Source organism: Triturus cristatus, chromosome 8 (genome assembly GCF_964204655.1).
Source record: "Triturus cristatus chromosome 8, aTriCri1.1, whole genome shotgun sequence".
Taxonomy (NCBI): domain Eukaryota; kingdom Metazoa; phylum Chordata; class Amphibia; order Caudata; family Salamandridae; genus Triturus; species Triturus cristatus.
Window position 1 is genome coordinate 1,303,830,292 of NC_140591.1, and position 24,281 is coordinate 1,303,854,572.

At 43.9% G+C, this 24,281-nt stretch overlaps 1 protein-coding gene across 1 annotated transcript in view; it reads left to right on the forward strand.

The window, feature by feature from the left end:
- The window catches only part of GBE1 (1,4-alpha-glucan branching enzyme 1), a 753,232-nt gene that overhangs the window by 387,572 nt on the left and 341,379 nt on the right, over positions 1-24,281 (forward strand). Inside the window, exon 7 of the mRNA XM_085623022.1 lies at positions 16,181-16,390. Within this exon, the coding sequence (XP_085479148.1) occupies positions 16,181-16,390 (210 nt within the window). The remainder of the gene's footprint in view (positions 1-16,180; positions 16,391-24,281) is intronic.

The following is a 24,281-nucleotide window of genomic DNA, read 5'->3' on the forward strand; positions in this document are numbered from 1 at the left end:
AAAAGGTTTCAGGGCATTTCCACCTGTACATCGCCCTGCAATTCCTTGGGAACTCAATACTGTCCTCGGCCAATTAATTTAAACTTAAATTTAAACCAATATACAAAGCACACCTAAAGTTAATTTCCGGAAAGACAGTGCTTCTCTTAGCACTAAAAGCAATGAGAGTAGGGAAATTTCAAGCTTTTACCATCAAGGAGCCTTTCTTCTGGTTCACAAAGGTCATTTTGAGAACCAGTCCCAAATTCATAACCCAAGGTTCCTTCGGAACTTGATTAAATCAGTCATTCTACGAACGTTCTTCCCAAACCCATCTCCCATTGACGTTGATTCACAAAATGTCAGAGGTTGCTGAAGTGTCATCACACACTCTTTAACCCTTGATGTCATCACGGGAAGTGAATCACGAACCTGACCAGAAGGAAGAGGTCACATTCTATGTGGCCATTGATAACCTCAAAAGAAGTGATATCAGTGAAGATGATAATATAAACATTGCAAAGTTACACAGTAGGTTCAAGATTATTAAAAAAGCCAAAAGGGTGTAAAAGTTGGAAGCAGTAAATTTGAGTTATCATGGATACCCAACTTTTATTGAAGCGAAGTCACTAGGCTGAACAACAACCTCACCCTCTAAATACATATTGCTAAAAAACGCAAAGTCAGCCTATTATCAGCTCTTGCTTCTAAAGGAAGTGTCACTGTTTCTTCCAGAAAGGAACTTCAGAACTTCTTTTCAAGCCCTTGCATTCTTGCAGCTGGATGATAACAACCTGCTCCATGGCCTCTCAGACTCCACATTGGCACCCATTAAAGAGATCCTACATGCTTCAGCATATCTAATATTAGGCTTAAAGAAATATTTTGATATGATCATCCATCCTCATGTAACTTCAGTATTCGCCCCACTGCCTCACATCTTCTAAACCTGCATCATTTACAGAGCCATCACGACTAGCAGATCCACTAAGCTTGGTGTCAAGTTCACCATCTGGGGTGATAATCACCACACAAGCAACAAGGCCACCATCAGACTAAGAAGTGTGGAAAAAATACAAAATCTCCTCTGCATGGCAGGATAAATTAAACTGGACCCAATACGGAGCCAGTTTATGTCCTTTTCATGTGTGACGAGTAGAACCTCTTGACCGTAAGAAATTATCTTGAGGAGCAGCCAGAATGTGATTTAATCAGCAAATTTCTGGTTTCCTTTTCCTCGTACCTAATAATCATTTTGATGTTAATTGGCTGCGAGGTTAAGTTGGCCCGACAAATACATAGACACCTGCTTCATAGGGTCTGGTAAGCTGACACATGTTGAGCACTTTCATGGGTTGAATTAATTCCCTACTCACTGGGGACAAGAATGCATCATTGAAAGTCCACAGGGAGGTAGTTTTATCCTTTCTATCCTTCTGCAATCTTTTGCACATCCACACATCACTAGTAGGATCCCCTCCAGTATTACACTCGGAGTTCCCCTCGCCTGAGGGTAGTAACTCACACACCTGTTATCAACAGAGAGAAGTGTGAGGAAGGGCCCCTTTGATGAAGTATCCCACCCTGAGGTGACTGAGGGCCCACGTCTTTTAAAGTAGACGACTTGCTATCTATGAGCATACAGCGCCTCATTTTCTTCTCCGAACCAAAAGCAGGCTGGTGAATAGATCAGGATGACACCGATGGAGCTGGTAGGTCCTAGCCTCTTCTCCTACCATAGTCCATTGTAAGCCTAAGGGATTATGAGAGAAACGAGTATGGGGTGCGTTTTCTGTTAGTCTGACTTTTCTCCCATAGGTCACAAGGGAAGAGCCAGGGATCACAAAGGGCAAGTCGGGGTAGCAGCTGCTTCCCCTAGCTACCCCCACTTGATGTCCATGCCATCTCCATCAGCAGAAAGGTCATGGTATTCATGAGGAAGATGGTGCCGGGAATGGACCTGACGCGTTAAGGCTGTGTGTTCAGCTGGGGCCAACTGATGACATCCTGAGAGGAAAACAGTGCTAGATCCCCTGAAGCTGCAGCAGAGAGGTCCCTGGGAGGCTGCCTGGTGTGGGTCAGAGTGTGGAGTAGCTGGGGGTGAGCACAACTGCAGTGGCTTGCCCAGTTCGGACAGCTCCAACCGTGGCCCCGGACTCTGCTGCGGGACACTGAGTGAAACACTATCCTCCCAACACGTGAGCCTTCGTTACATGTGTAGAGGTGGTGACTACATGAAGCAGTGCAACACTGCTGACTGTGCCTGCAGGACCGCCGAGTTGTGCTGCGAGACTAGTGCTAGCCCTTCCTCAGTGAAGAGCGTCCCAGCGCTGACCACGTGATCAGGAAGAAGCAGAGGATTCCGCTTGCATTGCCCGCTGCACTGTTATCCTTCAGTGCAGCATGGCCTTCAATCAAACAGACAAGTAATACCCTACAGCCCACCCCCTCTTTCCCCTTGCTGAGGGGACGTAGTTGAAACGCCCAGGGGACTATTCAAGCGGACGGAGAGTGCCACAGGGCAATGGCTCTGCTGGGCTTTTGCTTCCAGCTCCTGATATGAGTAATGAGTCTGCAAGGACAGAACATAGCACTCCAGGTGATATTTGTGAGGCATGGGGGAACAGGACCGGGCAATGTTCCCCAAATGCTTACTGAGGGACATTATAGGAGAAGCTGCCAATTTTTAATTGTTTAATTTGTGTATTTTTAACTGAGGCACTTTTAAAAATAACTTGTGTGGTACTCAATCTACAAATCTTTAAGCCCGCTTACTTGCACCACGCTGACTCTCCCGAGCCGTTCTCCCCGGTCCACCGCGGGATATCCCGATTGTGTGAAGGGAGGTACTTCCGGCAGGAAAGAGGTCAGCGCTCTAGCTACCACCTCACCTCAACTATAAAACCTCATGGTCACCGGAGCGCGTAGTGGACGCGTGTAGTGGGCGCGCTGGCAGCGCCCCAAAGGCAAGCCCATCTGCGCCCGTCCGCACCAGACTGCCGCCAGCCGTCAGGGAACCTGCCCAAGTATGCCCAGACATGGTGCACACAACAAACTCGTCTATTCCAAGACAGACCTTATGCTTATCGGAGATCACCATCACCACTCCCCCCCCCCCCCCCCCCAACCATTGTCACAAAAAGGGCACGCACCACCTCCAAGACCTAGAAGGGTTCTTTTCATGCCCACACTGCAGATACCAGAGCACGAATTGCGTTCTAGCACAGCATGAACCATATCCCCCTAACCCCATGCCCGACTGAGGCCCTAAAGGGAAAAATAAGTGGAGACCTGAACCCAATCCCCCACAACAAGCCTCCTCCCCACGGCTAAGCCGGAAAGGCTTTCTGGGAAACATAAGATCCCTCCCGAAGCACGCGATCGCGGTATGGGACCTACTTGATTCCAACTCCCCCGATGTCGGCTTTATCACCGAGACTTGGCTAAAACCAGCCAGCTCCCCAGCAATTGCCATTGCCCTGCCAGAAGGGTATAGGATCTTCAGACTGGACAGACAACTTAAAGCTGGAGGAGGGATTGCTATCATTTATAATGACAGGGCAAAAATCTCTATACTGGAACAACGCTCAAATGGACAGATCAAGATCATGATATTCAAGATTAGATCTCTCACCCCAACACAACTGGAAAGAGGCACTGGTGTACCGCCCCCCAGGACCCCTAGCTGGTTTTTCTCTCCTACTAATGGAGCTGATAGCCCCTCAAGTGATCTCCTCTAGCAATTTTATGCTAATGGGAGACTTTAACATCCACAGCGAGAACCTCGACATAGCAGAAACTTCGTCCTTCCTAGCAGACCTTGCCACACTGAACCTCAATAAAACCAACACCGGCCCGACTCACATAGCAGGACACACCTTGATATCATCTTCTCTAATTCCCCTCCCCTCACATGCGAGGCCCCAAAGTCAGTTAACTGGTCTGACCACGCAATTATCGACTTTCAACTACAGGGACCCAGAGAACTACAATGGCCCACCTTGCAAAAACAATCCCTCTATAGACCATGGCATAAATTCAATCCAGTTACTTTCGCATCCGCCTTTACAACCATTAAAAACTTACCATGTAGCAACACCGAAGATAGCCTAGCTCATTTCAATAAATCTGTCCTAGCTGCCATCGACTTGATCGCCCCGAAAAAAGCAGGCTCTACCAAACCCTGAGCTACACAGGCAGCTTGGTTCTCCTTAGAACTCCACAATGAAAAAACCGGGTGCAAGAACCTTGAAAGAAAATGGCGCCGCACCAACCTTATAGCCAACAAAGAGAAGTACAAGGCCGCTCTCACCCTCTATCATAAAAACATTAAGCATGCCCGTAAATCACATATAGCCCTACAACTTAGCCAAGCCAAAAACACCCCAAAAGTCATGTACCAAATTTTGAAAACTTTCACAAACCCCAAAGCCTGTGAATCAGAAGACCTCTCCCAAATGCTATGTGATAACATAAGCAACCACTTCATACAGAAAATTGACACCATATGCAACAAAATTGCCACTACCAAACCCCCCCTCCACAGACACTTCCTCAGCCCCCCTCCGTAGCCCCACACAAAATACAAATACTATGCTAAATTTCCCCCCTCTAACACAAGAAGAAACAAACAATAATGTGCAAAATAAAATCCGGATCTCCACTTGATGTTATACCTGCCAAGATCACGGCATCTCTTGCAAAACAACTATCCAAACCCATCTGCTCCCTATTGAACCAATCTCTGGAGGAAGAATACCTACCCCCCTCATGGAAGGCGGCCCAAATCATCCCCATCCAGAAAAACACCAAACTACCCATGGAGAATCTCTCGAACCTCCGCCCCATTTCCCTCCTACCTTATTTGAGCAAAGTCTTGGAAAAGCATATCAACAAACATCTATCCGACCATATAGTGGCCGTTACTGATATCAGGCTTGCCCTAGATCAGAACCAGCCAACACTCCTTGTGCTATTAGACCTCTCTGCCGCTTTCGATACGGTCGACCACCAGACTTTGCTCATGAAAATTAGGGAGGCAGGGATTAGGGGAGTGGCCCTGAAATGGATGGTCTGCTTCCTCTCTAACCGCTGCCAGACCATTAACCGTGGCCTTTTCCGGTCCAAACACAAGAACTAACCAAGGGGGTGCCACAGGGATCATGCTTAAGCCCAACTATGTTCAACATCTACATAGCCCCCTTGGCAGCACTTCTAAGGAACTATGGTTTCATCCCAATATCCTACGCGGACGACGCCCAACTCACCTTCTCTTTCAACAAAACCTCTCACACCGCCCAATCCACCTTCTCTTCCGGCATGCTGGCAATATCCTGCTGGATTGAAAACCACTATCTCCAGCTGAATGCTGGGAAGACAGAGGTCTTGCTCTTCGGAGACGCCCCACTCCTGTGGACACCCCACTGGCGGCCCCCGGAACTAGGAAATGCACCCACCCCTGCGACCACAGTTAAGAACCTAGGAGTGTACCTTGAACAGACCCTCACTATGAAAAAGCACGTAACACACACTGTGGGCTCATGCTTTCACATACTAGGCCTACTAAGGAGAGCTTTTCCCTATCTCCCCGACTCCATCAGAAAGACCTTGACTCAGACCTTAATACTGAGTAAGCTAGACTATTACAGTGCCCTTCTGATCGCAGCCAACGAGTCCTCATTTAACTGCCTGCAGATGATAAAAAACAATGCTGGCCGCCTGGTCTTAAATGCCCCCACAGATCAGCCTCTCTCCCTCACCAACTACATTGGCTGCCCATACGACAACGTATGACATTTAATATCTGGTGTCTTACCCACAAAGCAATATGGGGAAATGGACCCTCCTACCTGGCGGAGAGGCTCCACCACTACATCCCACATCGGGCTCTGCGCTCAAGCTCTAAATCTCTTCTCAAAATCCCCAGAATAAAAATGGGCAAGAACTGGAGGCAAGTCTTTCTCTTACCAAGCCCCACTCATACGGAATCAACTCCCTCTTGCCTTAAGGCAATGTCCGGACCATTGGAAGTTCAAGAAACTCTGAAAACTGCTCAGTTCTCAGTCCAGCCCACTGCCGCTGCTCCTGCTGCATATCCCGAGTGCTGAGATACCCTCCAGAGGGTGATTCAAGCGCTATATAAGACAATAAATCAAATCATATCAAATCAAGCTCAGGACTCTCCCCTAAGTCCTTATAACCCTCAACTGAGTGACCATATCCTGGGTGTCAAACAGCAGCTTCTCTGCCACTCCTACCCCAACAGGACAAAAGGGTGCCTTGCTTGATTCTCTAGTCCAAGGTCTAAAACCAGGACCTCATGACTGCCGGGGGTGTGTGATATCCAGCCATCTTGCCAGCCCCTCATATCACGCTTGGTGGGGGAGTCCCCATGAGCCAGTTGGTGACTCCCTAGCAGTGGATCTACCAATAGCTACCAAGGGACATAGAGGCCAGACGTGCTTTATTCTGCATCTAACTTCTGCATCCTCTGACTAGAGCCACTGCATATCACGGGCAAAGAGAACATGATACTGCCACAGGGGCAAGGCGACCCCTGACACACATGCACCTAGTGACACATGTCCTGCTTCGGGGATGGCGGTGCCTGCAGGATGTGCCAATGGCATCTGATGAAGCTTTTGACCTTGACTAGACCTTCCAGGTGCACAGGAGCACATTCCGCTGGGCGCCAAGAGCAGGGATTGCAGTAGTATGGTGCGTCCAAAGACCTCGAAACCCCTGCCCCAGAAGTAAACTATGGCCATGCTGTCGCCCATTCCGTCTCCAGAGTATCCACTCTTTTTAGAGAAGTACGCCGATATGTTCAACAAAATCTTACATGCTATACAGGACAGGAGGCCCAATTAGAGGCAATACATATCAAAATTGGACTCCTGCAAGCGGACCACACAGCTGGAAGAGCGAGTAGATGAAACGGTATCCGTTTTAGCTACTCTCCTGTCCTCTATGGTGACTATACAAGATCAACTAAATGCGTTACAATCAGAAGTGCAAGACTTTAAGGCATGGGCTGAAGATCCAGAAGGACTCTATAGATGTAGTAATATACACTTTCTGGGCTTTCCTGATAGATCTGAAGGCCCAAACATCAAACTGTCCTGGAAGAGTGGCAAACAGGGGCTCTGGTTACCAGGATCCTGAAAGCTTTCTCTATCGAAAGGGGGGCATAGGACCCCAGGCCATCATCCCTTGTCTGGGGCACTGCAGCGCCACATTATAGCACACCTAATTTAGAGACGGAGACCTACTGCTGCAGATTATCAGGGCGAAGGGTCCTTGGACTTACAATGGTAACACGACAACAGCATATCAGGTCTACACAGCAGAGGTCCTGAGAAGACGCAACACCTTTCGTGCCGTCATTGCGCAGCTTCGTACATTAGGGCTCTCATATGCCCTGCTGTTTCCAGCCCGCTTGCATGTGGTGGACTCAGACTCCACTCATTCCCCCTCCCCCCGGAGGATGCTTGGACATTGCTGTGCTCCAAGTGTACTTGACTGACTGGAGGCCTCCGTAGATAGCTTCCAGGGTTGGTCAGATGGGAACGCAAGCACCAGCACCAGCCTGGCAAGTCAGAATTCCTCCCAACGTATAGAACATACTGCCCAAGATTGAGCGTGGCCGGTCGCTGAGGTCTCTGTGTAGTGCCAGCTGATTCCAGGCACTGGCTCCAGACACCGATTAGGACTCAGAGCTGGGGCCTCCTGGCACAACCTCCTCCAATGGGGGAATTTCTGATTATGCCACTAGGCTCTACCCGCAGAGAGATGTCAGATCCATGACGACGTGAAGGTGGTGAGTGCCTACGGACATTGGACAGTATGCTGGACTTGGGGCTAGCTGGCTAATTGCTCTCTAGCTGGGCCCGGGTCAGATCGTTTTGAGAGAGATAGTCTTGTTGTTCACTGGGTCTAGCACACCCTCTCAGACTTCCACATGACTCATGACTGTTGCAGGTACACCTTACCTATTGTTTTTCCTGTATGGGACTTTGTGGCACGATGCACATTGGCATTCAAGCCAGGATAGTGGAGTTCGTCTTAAGTTTCAGGTTCATGTTTTTGTTCTGGATGGAGGGGAGGGTGGCAAGAGGGGGTGGGAATGTGGATAATTCGGGTGGGGGAGACCTAGGGAATTTGAGCACTTGGACACTTTTAATCAAACATGCCCAACTCGTTTACTGTATTAACCTGACCATCCGGGGGATGGTGACTGCTATGCGGTGGCACAGAATGTATGCATATCTTGGGTGCAGGTACATACACATTGCCTGTTCTCAGGAGACACACCTCACTAAGGGAGAGCTTGAGAATGTCTGCAGGTGCTGGAGTGGGCAGGTATATGGAACAAGATATTCTGCATATGCACGAGGCGTATTGATGAGTTTCTCCTGGAGTTCCTTTTTGTAAAACACAGAGGTAATTGACACAGAAGGCTAATATGTGATGCTGATTGGATCCTTAGATGGGCGACCCATTACATTGGTATCATTGTATCTGCCTAAAACACATCAAGGAGAGTTTCTCCACACACTGTCGCCTGTACTGCTACTGAATCCCCAAGAGATTTTAATTTCATACACAATACAGGCCTTGATCGATCTATTACTCCGCTTCCGGTAACTGTGTATACAGCCACTAAACATTTTCAGCGCTGGACCCAAGCACTGCACCTCTATAATATCTGATGCATGGGTCACCCCTGGGAATCTGAATACTCCTTTCATGCACCTGACCATCCAGTGCACACCAGACTGGACGATATATTTAGTAACTCTGACTTTTTGCCGCTTGCATGACTCTGAATACTTAGGCAGAACCCTATTGGACTATATTTCCCTTAAGGTTACATTTAATTGGGGAAGGACCTGGGTTGCCATACTGACATAGAGGTTGTGGACATAGGCACTATGTGATGTGGCATTCAGAGATTCCATTGACACTCACCTCACACAATACTTTGATGAACATTTTGGGTCGGTAGGCTCCCCGGAACTGGAATGTAATGCCATGAAGGTAGTCATGAAGAGACACTGTATATATACATCGTGGGGGGCAACGTCTTCCCTTCTCCACTCTGTCACGGATCTGGAATTGCGCATACCAAGTGAGGAAATCAGGGCAGTGATGGTGCAAGATGTTAAGCCCCGCTTGGCAGAGCTCCAACATCGTCAATGCGAGGAAGCAGCATAGTTAAGCAACCTTGATTATAAGCCCTGCTTGGCCTACCAGCACGCAGATGGTGATAAGCCAGGGTGCACACTGGCTGCGATCAGAGAACCCAAGGACATTGCTTAACGCGATACATGACACAGCGGGGCATGTAGTCAGTACTCAAGCTAACCTCAACTAGGTGTTTGTTCGGTGCTATGAGGAATTGTACTCGCCTTCCCTGAAGCCCCCCTAATTATATTGGTCTTCCTACAAGAGACACTATCCCACCTGTCCCCACTGCAGCTATTGGAATTGGAACACCCCTTGCAGTTGAAGAAGATTAAACTGCCAATTTGCCAGATGGAGCGAAGTAAGAGTCCGGGCACAGATGGGTTCCCCGTGGAACATTTAGCAAAGTTTCAAGCCACTCTTGCCTGTAAGCTCTTAAAGGTCTACCAAGAGGCAGCCCAGAGAGGCAATCTTCCTAAGTCGCTTTGTGAGGCCCTCATTGTGGTGCTACCAAAACCTGACAAAGAGCCACTATTGGTATGCTCCTATCACCCATTATCAATGCTCAATATTGATTACAGGAATTTAAGAAAGGTGCTAGCCAATCAGCTGCTCCTGATGCTTGATTTCTTGGTCCACACTGATCAGTGCGGGTTTATTCCCCAACTAGCAACTTACTATAAAACGAGGTGCCTATGTCACATTATGGACACAGTGGCGGAAACTGCCGACCTCCCAGGAGCAGTCTCATTAGACCTTGATAAGGCCTGCAACACTCCTGGATGGTCTGACTTGCTTCAAGTATTGGAGACGATTGGGCCTGTATTCCTCAATTGGATTAAACTGCTGTACAGGGAACAGTGAGCCAGGGTATGCATCGGACGGCATATCTCACACCAGTTTGTCACAAGAGGAACCCGCCAGGGCTGCTCACTTTCACTCACAATCTTTGCAGTGGCCATGGAGCCCTTGGCCGCATTATTGCATGCCAGGGGGCCTGCTTGGGGTAACCGAGTCAGCAACTTCACGCAGATGTGCTGATATACTCCCGGAATCGTGTGCACACATTCCTTGCTTAACACCCTGCTGGTATATTTTGGTGACCTTGCAGGCCTTGGAGTGAACTGGGTAAAATCTTGTATTGTCCTCCTAAGCAAGATGGACAAGGGTGATCGATGTGCCCTAGAGCCAGGATGACTCCCTTGGAGCTTTGAAACCTTCTGCTACCATGTTCCCCTCGCCCATGACCCCCCTTTTTGCTAACCCAGACTTTGCTCCTGGAGTGGTACAGGGTAGCTTCCGACGATGGGTAGATGGGTCGGTAAGCGTATTGGCTGTCTATTTGATCTGGATGGGCTGATCTCGTTCGACCAACTTAAACGTGATTACTCCTTGTCGGAAATAGACCATTTTTCTTTCCTGCAACTGTGCCATTGGGTGATGGGACCTTACTTGCACGTGGGCACAAATCGACCGATGACCCAGTTTGATAATTGCTTGTTTGTGAAAACCGATAAGAGGCAGGTCTCGGAGATTTACACTTACTTGGGCTGGGTGGGGCCCCGCCAGCAGACTTCTGGCCAGAAGAAACGGGAGGCTGAGGTGGACAGTCCCTTCATGGACAGAGTGAAAGGATATATTTTACAGAGTCCAGCACACATGGTGATAAACACCAAAACGCCATATAAGATAATCTCCTATTAGTACTATATGCTGAGCCGCACCCGGAGATGGAAAGTGGACCAATTGGGAGACTGTTGGCAGGGTTGTGGAAATCCAGGAACCCCGCTCCACCTCCTGTGGCATTATCCCAATTTGACCATGTACTTGGAACAAGCCCTGGACGATATCGACATCGCTTTTAACACTGACATCCCACGATTCCCTGCTTACACCATCTTGGGCCTACCAAACACATTGACATTCCCTCTGCGCTCTCTTTGAGGGAGACAGATGTCCCTCGCACTGAACGCAGCTCATCATGTTATAATTTCATCCTGGGGTGCAGACAAAACGCGGGATCATATAGCATGGCTGCACCAACTGAGGCTGCTCTCTGGGATGGAAAAGTTGTCCATTGCCGTGGCACCAGAGGGCTCCTGCTACTCCGAGTTGTGGCCCCTTTTTTTGCAATTCTTCTGTAAGAATTCCAGGAGCTGTCCTGCCCATCATATCTGCGCATGCTGCGCTTGATACCAGAACCCCTTCTCCCTCCGAGCGCTGACGGGTACTGGTTGAGGTGGCCTTGGCAGGGTCTCAGATGAGGGAAACACAGAATATCCGCTCATTTCCCCGTCTAGTAGCCGTTTGGAAGGAAGGAAGGAGGGTGGGGTTGGCCGAAGGGTTACTTGTTTTTCTTAGTTTTTTTTGTTTCCTCCTTTATTCAGAACTCAGTCATTCTTATGCTAATCATTTTCCTGTCGCTGGCAATCCATAATATTGAACAAACACTGCCTGGCCCTGTTGGGTTGTAGACTGCTTGCTGAGTTATCTGTAGCTACATTCTGAATAGTTGTGAGTATGCGGCCAGCCTGGATTGGGTTGTAGGGGGCATGCAGTGTTAAATTTGTGCAGACCGTTAATAAACCAAATTGATCCTAAAGTTAAGGAAAGGCTGTGTTTATTTTACATGATCAGACTGCAAAAAGCAGAGCCTGATAATGGGCAGTGCTTTACTCAGATTAATGACCCAGGTGGGTCAGAGATTCAGGAAGGAAGCACCGAGGTATATAAATATTAAATGTGGTTCTCAGCTCAATATTTGAGCTTAAGAACAAAATGATGTTTATGAATGCTTTAAAATGAGGGAAAATTGAAATAAACAGTTAACTCTTCTTTTCAATTTACTCCCTGTTCAAAGTGTTGCATTTACAAAACAGCAGGCATCTTGGTCCCAGTGGCTGGTAGCCACGGTGCCATATTTATAACTGAAAAATACTGTGATTTTCTTCTAAATGGGAGAAATTAAAGTGAAGAAAAATGTTTCTATGAAATATCGCCTTAATGTTTTTTTCTACTTTAATATAAGCCAATTAAGTACTAATGTTTTATAAAGCATGTTATTTCATTTTAAATTCCTCACATTTAAACAAATGACTGTATTTTACTGTTATAAATATGACACTATATCTGAAAGCCACCGGAAATAAAATGCCTAGTGTTTATAAAGATACTTTGATATGGGAGTAAACTCAAATGAGGAGTTTTATGTAATGCATATGAACAAAGTTAACTCTTTAGTTTGAATTTTCTCCCATTTCAAAGTGTTGCATTTGCACACAGCAGTCCTCTTGCTCCCAGTGGCTGGAAGGCACGCTGCCATATTTAGAACTGAAAATTAGTCATTTTTTCAAATGGGAGAAATTTAAAGTACGGAAAATGTTGCATCAAGTGCAGAAAAATGCTCCATATTACCAACATTTTGTTTTGTACGTGTAATGGTGCCACATATGGCGATGGGTATGTGCTGTCACAAGTACATACAACTTAAGCTCTCAGTCATCCATACACATCTATACCATTTATTCACCCACCTGTTCATACTTCCCCACAGATCATGCACTCACTGATGCACATGGCAGCTTTATCATAGTATCCAGTAAACACAGTATTTTGTTCACACCATAGTATCAGGCGCATGGACATTAGGTTTAAAGTCAATGAATGCTGGACGAGGGGTTGTCTCGTAACAATGTATTAGTTACTTGGCGTTCAGAAGCTAATGATGATTTTCACTGATCAGAAGTATCTCTCATTACAGAAAAGGTTGGAGACACCTGTGTTAGAGTTTTATGATTTATTTTCATGGGTATTAATGCTCTTTCCCAAAAAAGGACTGAGCCCAATTGTCATGCACTGGAATGCTCATAGTTTTAAGTGAGAACTGTGGACAAAGGAAGCTACTTAGAAGTGATAAAATCATGGGAAGCCCTATGCATGATCTCCATGCATACAAAAGCCTCAAGCATCAATACAAAAATCTCTTGATGTCAGTAAACTTTAGCTCATTGTTCTTACAAGACTTTTAAGTTTAACCCTGTTTTTGAGGTTGATCGGACACCTGTTATTAATCAGTCGAGAAGGTTCTCCACCCTGCTGGTTAACTAATGTTTTAGGCAAAAAGCTCCCTGTACAAGGATCCTTATTTTGGAACTCACTTCCCCAACATCTTTGCAAACAAGATGTCTTGAGATTAATAGAAGTGGTTTACCACACTGACAGCCCGGGTTCGCCGCGCTGCCGCACCACCGAACCTGTGATGAGGCCGCCTGCCAGAACAAGAGGTAAACTCTTGTCTGGCAAGCTTTTTTTGGGCTTTCCCATGGCAGTGCCTTTAAAAACAAGCACTGCAATGGGAACGTCCAAACAACCCTCAAATGTTACACTGAAATTCATAGTATCACGTCAAGCTGATCCTACGCAGCTATGTAAATCACCCAAGAAACCTTTGTATGCTCTCCTACATTGATATCCCCAGCCTTATTCTTCAGCACTAAGCCTTGACAATTTCGGTCTACAATTGGCAGAGGGGGTTTCAAAATCTAGCTCCTAAGTTGAAATAAAAGATGAGATAAAACACCACCAAGCACAGGTGCAATAGATTTAACCTACATGCACCTTGGCATCTTTTAATGGAACACTTTTGACCAAATACCTGGAAACCTAGGTATGTGTTTGGATACACTCCAAGTAATTCAAATGGAAAATATATGTATGAGACAAAGCAGATAATTCACTCATTATTCAGCCTACATTGATTAATACCTTTAAGTTTGCATAAGGATAAGGAAGGATGTGTTTCTTTGGCAGCTGGAGTCTTTCCTGTGCAGTAGAACTATTACTGTCAGCTGTGGCGATTTTAGAGTAGCAACCTTCCAGCTTCCATGTGGGGTTCCTCAAGGGTCTTCCGTAAGCCCTACCCTTTTTAACCTGTATCTTGCCTCTTTGGCTAAACTGATACATTCTTTTAGATTCCAGGGGTCACCCTATGGGGGATGAACTGCAGATCATTATTTCCATCACGGATGACTGGGAAGAGGTAGCGGATGGGTTTAGGGTATGTATGCAGGAATCCAGTAAATGGATGAGAAGACAACTGGTTAAAAATGAGTGGGGTGTCAAAGTGATATTATGGTGTTTTGAGCAGAGAGCTCTATTTGGACTGTTTGGTGATCCGATAACTGTGGTACCCGTCCCATTCCTGGACGATGGCCAAAAACCTTTGGGTTCGGTTCAATAACATGTTGACCTTTGACTCCCAGGTGAATAGAATAGTGAGGTTTTGCTTCTGGATGATCAGGATCTTAAAGAGGATCCTACGTTTGCTTCTGATGGACTTATGGCATCAGTGGTCATTGTGCTCATCACCTCCTGTTTAGACTACTGCAATGCTCTATATATAGATATCAATCAATACAAGCTTCAAGTCCTCCAAAACACAGCAGCTTGCCTGGTCCTGGGAATTACCCAAACATGCCTCAGTCAGAGAAGGATTGAAATTCCTGCATTGGCTGCCAATAAAGAAACAAGTGCTGTTTAAATCACTGTGGGATGAATTGTATATTTACACCATCCACATATGACATAAATCTATGGCTGATGGGCACACTACTGTGCTTTGGCTGGACTGCAGTTTTGTAAAAAAACTCTGTAGTGGCATAGCTCTTCATAGTTTGAAAGCCACATAGGTTGAGGGCCAGATGTACAACCCACCAATTTGCGACTCACAAATTGCACCGCATTTGCAACCCGCAATTTGTTACTCGAAAATTGGGATGTACAACAGTGTCTCAGACACTGTTTGTGATTCCTAATGGGGTTGCAAATTGCATGCCTCATTAATATTAATGAGGCAGGTGCAATTTGCTACCTCATTAGGAATGCCTAGCATTCATAGGAATGGTGGCCTGCTGGGGTCAGCAGACCACCTTGTTTGTGACTGCTTTAAATAAAGCAGTTTTTTTTAAATGCAGCCTGTTTTCCTTAAAGGAAAATGGGATGCATTTAAGAACAAAAAAAAAAAATGAAACGCCTTACCGTTTGCAAATGGTTTAACACCTACTTGAAGTAGGTGGTAAATTGCTAGTCTTTTGCAATTGCGGTTGCAAAACATGCATGCATACAAATATGAGTCGCTATTTGGAAGTGACGCACTCTGGCGCACCTCTTCCTAATAAGTCGCTAACCTCATTTTGCCAATCAGTAAAATGTACTGATTCGCAAAATGAGGTTTGTACATGGCCATGCCCTAAATTGCGGTTGCAAACGGGCCAATTGCCCATTTGCAACCGCAATTTAGGGTCGTACATCTGGCCCTAAATGCTTACCATAAAAGGGACTCGCAATTGGCTTTGTGTCAGAATAATGTTAGGAAAAATATTTCTTGACAAAAATATATTGTCCTAAATGTCATTTACAAAAGTAATGCCCCTTGGGGTGTAGTTTCTGTTCACTCTAATAATTGTTTTGGTAAACTGAATGAAGGCACAATATTTTTTGTCAGACATTTTGACTATGATATTCTGGTGAAATCCCTTCATAATTTAAATATGCTGATCTTTGTTTTCTTTTTTCTTTTTTTTAATTCTCTTCTGTACAGTATTTTAGATACCTTTGTCTTTGCTGCTTTTTCTTAACCAATAAAAGATTATTCTACAACTTTGTTATACCCTCATTGTATCTGGAACGCCACACAAACAATGTATTGTTCTGCCTAGTGGAAGTCATGATTGGCATTATGTAAAACAATTTTGTTTAAAAAATCAATACATTTACTTAGTCATTAGAGCTTAAGAAAATGAGTATCTTCTAATGAATTGAAAAGATTAAAAGCAGATACTGTTGAAAATAGTTCTTAGTATGTTTTCATTAAAGCAGATGAATGTCTAACAGCGATATTATAGAATAAAAATAGTCGAAGTGAAGAAATGCTATTTTTTGTAAACTTTATTCTTGCAAATGTTAGCCTTGAGCATAACCCTAAGTGCACTAGTAATTCTAATTCTGCATTTAACAGTCGTTATGGAACACCAGATGAACTGAAGGAATTAATTGACACCGCTCATTCCATGGGGATAGCTGTTCTACTGGATGTCGTACATAGTCATGCATCAAAAAACAGTGAGGATGGCTTAAACCAGTTTGACGGGACAGACTCCTGCTTCTTCCACGATGGTTCAAGAGGAGTCCATGACCTGTGGGATAGTCGCCTGTTCGACTATTCAAAGTATGTAACACATAAATTGTGAATTTTTGAAAATCTACTTTTTCTTAAACATGTTGTGAGAAACTAAATTATAAAATGTTTGCTTAAAGGTTAGCTTTATGTTCTATTTCACTAATTGAAAGCAGATTTGTTTGATAAAACTAAACTCTGGTTACAATCCATGGAAACAATCATGAAATTGGTGCATATTCAATGCAGTGGTTTCAACTACAACACCAACTGGAATGAAAACAGACTTTGCTTGCTCTTGAATATGTGGTAAAAAGTATACTTTAACTACTTACACATCTGCTTACAATAAAGTTCAAAACTATTGAATTTTGCATGAGACAGTCCTGCAGTACTTGTATTGCCAAACTAACACGTTTGCAACCGTTTATTGTTTAGCTAGTATCAAAGCTAATTTTAAATCGGCAAATATAAGAGGGATCATTCTTATTTTTAAAAAGAATGCCAAGGCTCAAATATTAGAGCATAAGGAGGACCAGAGTGGGAGATGGCTAAGGGTAAGAGTTTCACTAGGTGAGAGTACATACTCACTGGTCGCCTACTACGGCCCAATCCAAGATGATCCCTCGTATTTAGACCTTATTCGGAATCATCTGTTAAATGTAAATGACCCCATTATCTGGTGTGGAGATTTTAATGTCGTGCTGAATCCAAAACTTGATAAGTCCCCAAACTCGAGGGCCAGCGTGGCCTCTAAATCTCGGCAAATTCTATTATCAATAATGGCACAATTGGGTCTAGCCGACATATGGAGGGAGAGGGCGGGTAATAAACTGGGAGTCTCATTTCGGAATCTTAAATACAAGCACAGATCAAGAATTGACTATGCTTTGTTTAGTTATTGCCTTAAAGACTCATTAAAAGAGATATCATATCTCCCCTCTCATCTCTCCGATCATTCAGCAATCTGTTTTATCTTGAATTCCGGCCAGCAGTCAGGACACGTGTCTTGGTCGTTCGATAGGTCCATCCTTCATGACGAGGACGAAATCAGTTTTCTAATAGCCGAATCTAAGTTTTTTTTAGAAACTAACCTAGACTCCACTTTAATTACCATCGTATGGGATGCTCTGAAGGCATTTCGGAGAGGAAACATTATCTGTAGAGCCTCTCAGAGAAGGAAGATATATAGGGAAAAGATTATAAATATAGAAGTCGAAATGAAATCCATTGAACAACAACTTAGTACTTTTATAGGCTCAATTATACAGCAAGAAAAATTACTCCATTTAAAAACACAATTAGAGAGTATTTTACAAGAAAGGGTCGCTAGGAGATGGGAGGCAAGTAAAAATTCCCACTTTGAGTTCGGGGAAGCAGCAGGGAGGATGCTAGCGTGGAAAATAAAAGCAGATCAATCGAAAAAATACATAAGAGAGATAAAGTTGGAAGGCGAACAATCCCCTCGATCGTCAAACTCCGATATCGGGAGAGCCTTTCAGGAATTTTTTCAGGCCATTTACAAAGAGGATATCACCGATGATTATTTTGCAAGAAATTCTTGGTTGGATAATATACCCCTGCCAACTCTCACTCCGGTTCAAAGTAGTTACTTGGATTCGGAAATAACAGAAGCGGAGGTCAGAGAAGTTATTGGGCAACTTAAGCAAGGGAAGGCAGCTAGTACAGATGGCTTACCAGCAGAACTATATCGTGCTTTGAGCGAAGCTATAATACCAACACTGACGATCCTTTTTAATAGTATTCTTTTAAAAGGAGATGACCCTCCTAAATCATGGAGTGATGCCATCATAGTCCTGATACTTAAACCGGGGAAAGACCTGACTGAACGCGGATCATACCGCCCGATATCACTTCTTAATAATGACTATAACATTTTTGCGGCCATTATGTCAGCTAGATTGGGGAAGGTCATAGCCTCAATAATAAATCCAGATCAGAAGGGTTTTATAAAAGGGCGTCAGTTGGCTGACCTTACTCATGATTTAGTAGGGGCCATTAATATTTCTTCTAGCTTCTCTCTGCCGCTAGCTACTCTCACTTTAGACACAACTAAGGCCTTTGACAGGGTGAGTTGGCCTGATTTGGCTGCGGTATTAAAAAAATTTAAGTTCGGTGACAATTTTTGTCGGGTGATCTCTTCTCTATAAGGCTCCATCTGCTAGACTCCTTGTAAACAATATTTTGTCAGAACCTGTAAAAATTACAAGGGGGACAAGACAGGGCTGCCCCCTTTTGCCCCTTCTTTTCAATCTGTATATTGAGCCTTTTGCTCAAGTTTTACGGGAGGAAGTCAATATCCCCTCTTTTAAATATGAAGGGTGGGAAAGGAAGGTAGCCCTGTACGCGGATGATATCCTCATATTTACAGCAGACCCGGTCTTAGCATTTCCAACCGTAATAAAGCGCGCAGAAGAATTCGGGCGGATCTCTGGTTATGAGATAAATGCAAGCAAAACCGATATAATGGTGTGGAATATAAATAATACTCATCTTGAAGTGACATCCTCAATGAGATATCTCGGTATCCGCATTACCCAAGAAGTGGGGAATATAGCGCAAATCAACTTGGAACGGGTCTTCAAAGACTGTCAAAAAAAATTAAAAGCGTGGTCCTATCTCCCACTTTCTATAGTGGGTAGAATTAACTTAGTAAAAATGGCTATCCTTCCTAAGTTTAATTAATTATTTTATTTGGAAGTATAAAGCCACTAGACTGGCATGGAAGAAATTGCGAAGGAGGAGGGAAAAGGGTGGGCTGGCATTACCCGATTTGCAGTACTATGCTTGGGCCTTCCAATTACCTTACTCCAGAATGCTTCTGAAAGTGCCATCGAACTCCTCGATAGGATTAATGTTTCGAGCCATGATAGCTGGGGCGGAATTACCCTCTCAGGGATTTATGTTTAAGTTTGGAGACCAAAAGTTTTTTAAGAAGGTTAAATTAAAGTCTCTTCAATCTATGGCTAGACTCTGCGTCCAGATTAAAAAGAAAATAGGGTTGTCTTACTTTTCAAACTATGCCCCGGTGTGGGACTCCCCGGGTTTACCATTGTGTTTGAGGGATGGGTTGGCGTCCCCTTCGAAACATGCTGGAATCGTAAGGTGGAGAGAGATGCTAGTAAATGACGCACTGGTGACATGGGATGAACTACGGGATAAGGTTGGCCCCGGGTTATCGAGATTTAAATATATGCAGCTTGTTAGTTGGGCCCGGGCCCTAGGTAGTAAAGCTGTCCTGTTGGGTAAATTTAGCAACCTGGAACAACAGCTTGTGGTAAGGCAGGTGGGCGGGAAAGAGGTGACCTTTTTGGTATTGGAGTATTTTGGAGGAGGTGGATGGAGTTTTTAACCTCCCTGACCAATTATGGGGGGAGGAGATGGGGCGACAGTGTGAGCAATTGTGGCTTTCTTCATTTACTCTCTTACATAGATTAGTTAAACCTGCCTGGCTAAGGCGCAACCACCTTTTCACCGTTCACCGTGCATATCTCTCTCCTCTACGACTATCAAAATTTCTGCCAGGTAAGAGATGTAACAAGTGCAACCTCCTTGAGGCTTCAGATACACTCATGTTTATGGATTGCCCTTTTATCTGTACTTTCTGGGAGAAAATCAAGGAGACGTTGGATTCTATATTGAATTTTTCCGTGCCTATTACCTTGTCACTAGTTATTTTTGGCATCGACGAAAACATACTGGGCCAGGCAAGATCCTTTCTTTTTTATGCTATTCTCCTAGCAAGGCGCCAAATAGGCAGGTTTTGGGTAGACGCCACTGCTCCATCACATGGCGATTGGTTGACATCCTTATACAACACATCCAAGTTGGACCTGGCTAGACGTGTTAACAAAAAGAATTTGGCTTTCTTGGATTTTTGGTTAAACTGGAAATAGGAACGCCGGGGTTTTTTTTTTTTTTTTTTTCCCGGGTCCTATGATTATGCCTATTTTACTCTATGGATCTTGAACGCTGGTCTCATTATTCAATCATTCGCCCCATTAGGCTGAAAGATTCCTTGACGGAGTAATCAAGCTAACTGGCTTCCCTCATCGTGGATTTATCTTCCGCCATTCTCTGAATTGTGTCTTGGAATGCGAGGTAATTTGAGAACCTGAGTTGTTCTCTCAGCTTTCGACACACTAGGTGGCTGGTGATCCCTACAAGAGGGTAATTGGCAAATGAGGACAAAAAAAAAAAAGAGAAAAAAACCAAAACAAAAAAAAAAACAACTGGAATGAAAACAGACTTTGATTGCTCTTGAATATGTGGTAAAAAGTATACTTTAACTACTTACACATCTGCTTACAATAAAGTTCAAAACTATTGAATTTTGCATGAGACAGTCCTGCAGTACTTGTATTGCCAAACTAACACGTTTGCAACCGTTTATTGTTTAGCTAGTATCGAAGCTAATTTTATAAAGCTAGAGCACTTCTTCATACCACACTTATATGCGCACCTCATCATTTCTTGTCCCCGTCCCTTAACATTTGCTAATCACTTTACAGAAGTTGCCCTCTCCGCATGCTTGGCCCACAGACCGTCAAATAAAGAGGACTAATAAAAAGGCAACTAGCTGGCCCTCTCTCCTGATGTAGTGAGGTACCGGGGCTTTGATTTAACAGTCCATGCTAAGTCATCTAGTCTTACCATGACTTCATGACCTTAGGCTTATTATGAAGCTACTGTGGTGCATTCAGGAGGTGCAAAGGATCTCGACCTTCAGTTGATGGAAAAGACAACACTGTAAATATAGAATGTTTTCAGTCTCAGGACAATTTAGTTAGCTCTGAAACATTCTCTGCCATCTCCCTAAGAAAATAGAGATTGTTCTTACTCATGATTGCATTGGTTTGCTCTACATAAATGAAGATTGTGGCTATGAAATATATTAGTAAAGGTGTTTTAATTCCATTATATATATGGTATTTGTTTAGCACAATGTTGGAGAACACAATCAACACTCACCATTTTGTTATATAACTCATGATAGTTCATGCAGTTTTTATCTTCCTTTCTAGTAATTTCCATTTTTTCCAGTTGACATACATTTCTCTTTTGCACCTACTAAGTGTGCTTTCATAAAGCTATATGACTTCCCTTATGTGAAGATCGATTAATTGTTGACAATTTAAAGCATTAATAGGATGGCCTTATTGATTTCTGCTTTCCTGCTGTCATGTTATAGTCCTCATGCAATGAACTCCTGTTAGACTATGTGGAACTTTTTAAAAGAAAGTACAGGTCCTTTATGGTACAAATGATGTTTGTAATTCAATCCTTTCAGACAAGCTGGTGGAGTCAAACATCTGAGAGTAGGACTTAGCTACTACCAAGGTGGGGCAACCAGTGCTATTCTGTATGAGTCACAGTAGTAGGGTTTTACCCTTTGCAGAAGGGACTCTTAATGGTGGAGGTTTTGATGGAGAGATGATGGCCAATCCTAGTAACTTTGTGCCTGTAGGTAGTTGAAGGTATGAATCCATTCAGATTCCTGTCACAGACTCAGTCTTGCATGTGGGCTTATTTGATGGTTTCAGTCTTCCTCCGGTTCAGTTTGAGGTAGGCACTTTATATCGATGCTTGCATTACAGCAAAGCAGTTAAGATGTAGAGAAGTACTTCGACTGTTAAAACGTTCAGCTACAGTTGAATATGCTAGTGAATCTGTTCTGTCCTTGGAGTGTGGTTCCACCAGTGACTTCTTGTATTCATTGAAGATCACAATGCAGAGGATAGATCTCTCATATGCTCCACATGTCATTGGACATGTCTGAGATCACAAAGCGACTGTGTGGATTGGATGGTGTTGGTTGATGAGGCAGGAAGAAAGGCATTACAATGTTTTATAAAATCTCATGTATTTTGAGATTGTGTATCACATTTTGTGTGCTGAAGCTGGAAAGGAATGAAACCAAATCAGGATTCCTTGGTCTGTGCAGTGAAAAGTGATGACAGTGACTTTTAGAGGAAATGCTTGCTGCATTAAAGTCTAAAACTAGTCTAGTAACCATATTAGTGTTGATGGGTGTTCGCATCTGATCTTGTAGTTAACTGTATGCTTTCTAAGGTATTCCGAATGATGGTCTGTGGTTGGCTAGGTCATCTAGATTTGGTGAAGGGTGGATGTCTTCACTAGTTTGATAAATTGTCCTATTTTTATTTCTCAGGGTAGGATGACCGAAGAGGAATATCTTCATGACTTTGAAGAGGGTTTTTTAAACGTCTTTTACAGTAGTTATCTTGTGGATTTGGGTATTTCTATGAGGTACTCGCATGTGAAACTGAGATTTGGATATTTCGTTTTGAGGTTGCCTTGGATTTGAATTTTGATCCATTTCATGCCTATGGTTAATCATTTTCTCCTTATGAGTCCTTGTATATTACTACTTGTAGATAGTTTTAGGTTAAAGGATAGAAGTTATTGAGGGGGCATGATTGTTGAGATTGGCTTTCAGAGTGTGGTTTCTCAAGATCGGGGAGTGTTGATGTTGTCCCTGTGAGTTTGTGATCCACTGCGCAGTGAGGATTTGCTAAATGTGTTAATGAGGAATGTTATTGAAGGAGCAGTATTTTGACAGGTTTTAATTCATCCTCATGGTCAAATGGTATTCTATGAAGTACAGGATGGAAAATTGTTCTTCTCAATATGCAGGGACGAACATTTTGCATTGAAAGAAAGACCATATAGGTACCAATAGGTCAAATTCGTTTCTTTTGTAGGTTTAGTTCGAAATATTTTTGCAATTGAAGTTTGGGGTATCAAAGAGGTTGAAGGGTTCTTACTCATTTTAGTGAACGGTCACCTAGGAGGTTACGGTCACTAAGAAAGGTGTTAAAATGGCTGATAGATGCATTATTGATCTAACTTCCTCAAGTAAACTCTCAGGCAAGTGCCTAAAGTGTGCATCCAAAACAAACTGTTGATGCCTGATACTTACTTTCCTAATTATGTGAGGGTACTCTGCTGCAGCTTTGGAAATCAGGAGGTCTCGGATATGTATATCTTGATGAACCATGCCTATCTCATAAGAATTGAGTATAGCTTTGATATGAATGTCTGTGCCGCATAGTGTACTGCAAAGTATGCTTAGTTGAGCATGAGATGCAGTGTTTGCACTGCTGTGAACTATGCATAATGATGTTGTGGGATGAATTCAATGTTTCTCGGGTGGAAGGCGCATGTGTAGTAAATGCATATTGGCTGTCTAGGTGTTTGCAGATGTTGAAGCTGTTCATGGAACACATAGGTCACTTTCTACCAGAATTCAACATTCCTGCTTTGCACTGTACACTTTTAATGTATACAATAAGGTATTAATTGTTTGGCTAAGATGACTGGACTAGCACATTTGATAAAATATTTGTCACTATATACACTGCAATCTAAATTCACCTTGTATGTAATGGGCCCGAAGTAAAATGTTTCTCACTGTCTTTGGAGTAAGTTTTCAAGTGGCTAATTTCACCAACACATTTTAAAGTCTGTAAATTGTACTGCATCCAAGCAACTTAACACTTCACACATGCAGCTAATTAAAGGGAGTTTCAAGAGGTGTGATTGGTGCAGAATGGTGTGCATCCTTGATTCGCATAGAAATGCACTCGCGTGCAAAGCCTGAAAACTGATTCATTAGACTAGAGTCCTGATTTAGAGTTTAGTGGACAGGGTCCTCTATCACACGCGTGGTGGAGTATCCTGTATGACAAACTGAAAAACCACCTGCTCCGTTTAGAATGCACGGTCATGTTGCCAGCGATGGCTCCTCCTCTGGCAGAAGCCCTACACTGACGGCCCAATAGAGTTGGGGTGTCATTGTTAATACACCAGTCTCCTCTGTTTAAATGCAGACAGTCTGGTGTATTTTTTTCGGTATTGGCAGGAAAGGCCAGGAAGTTCAGAACAGGGAAAAAAGTTC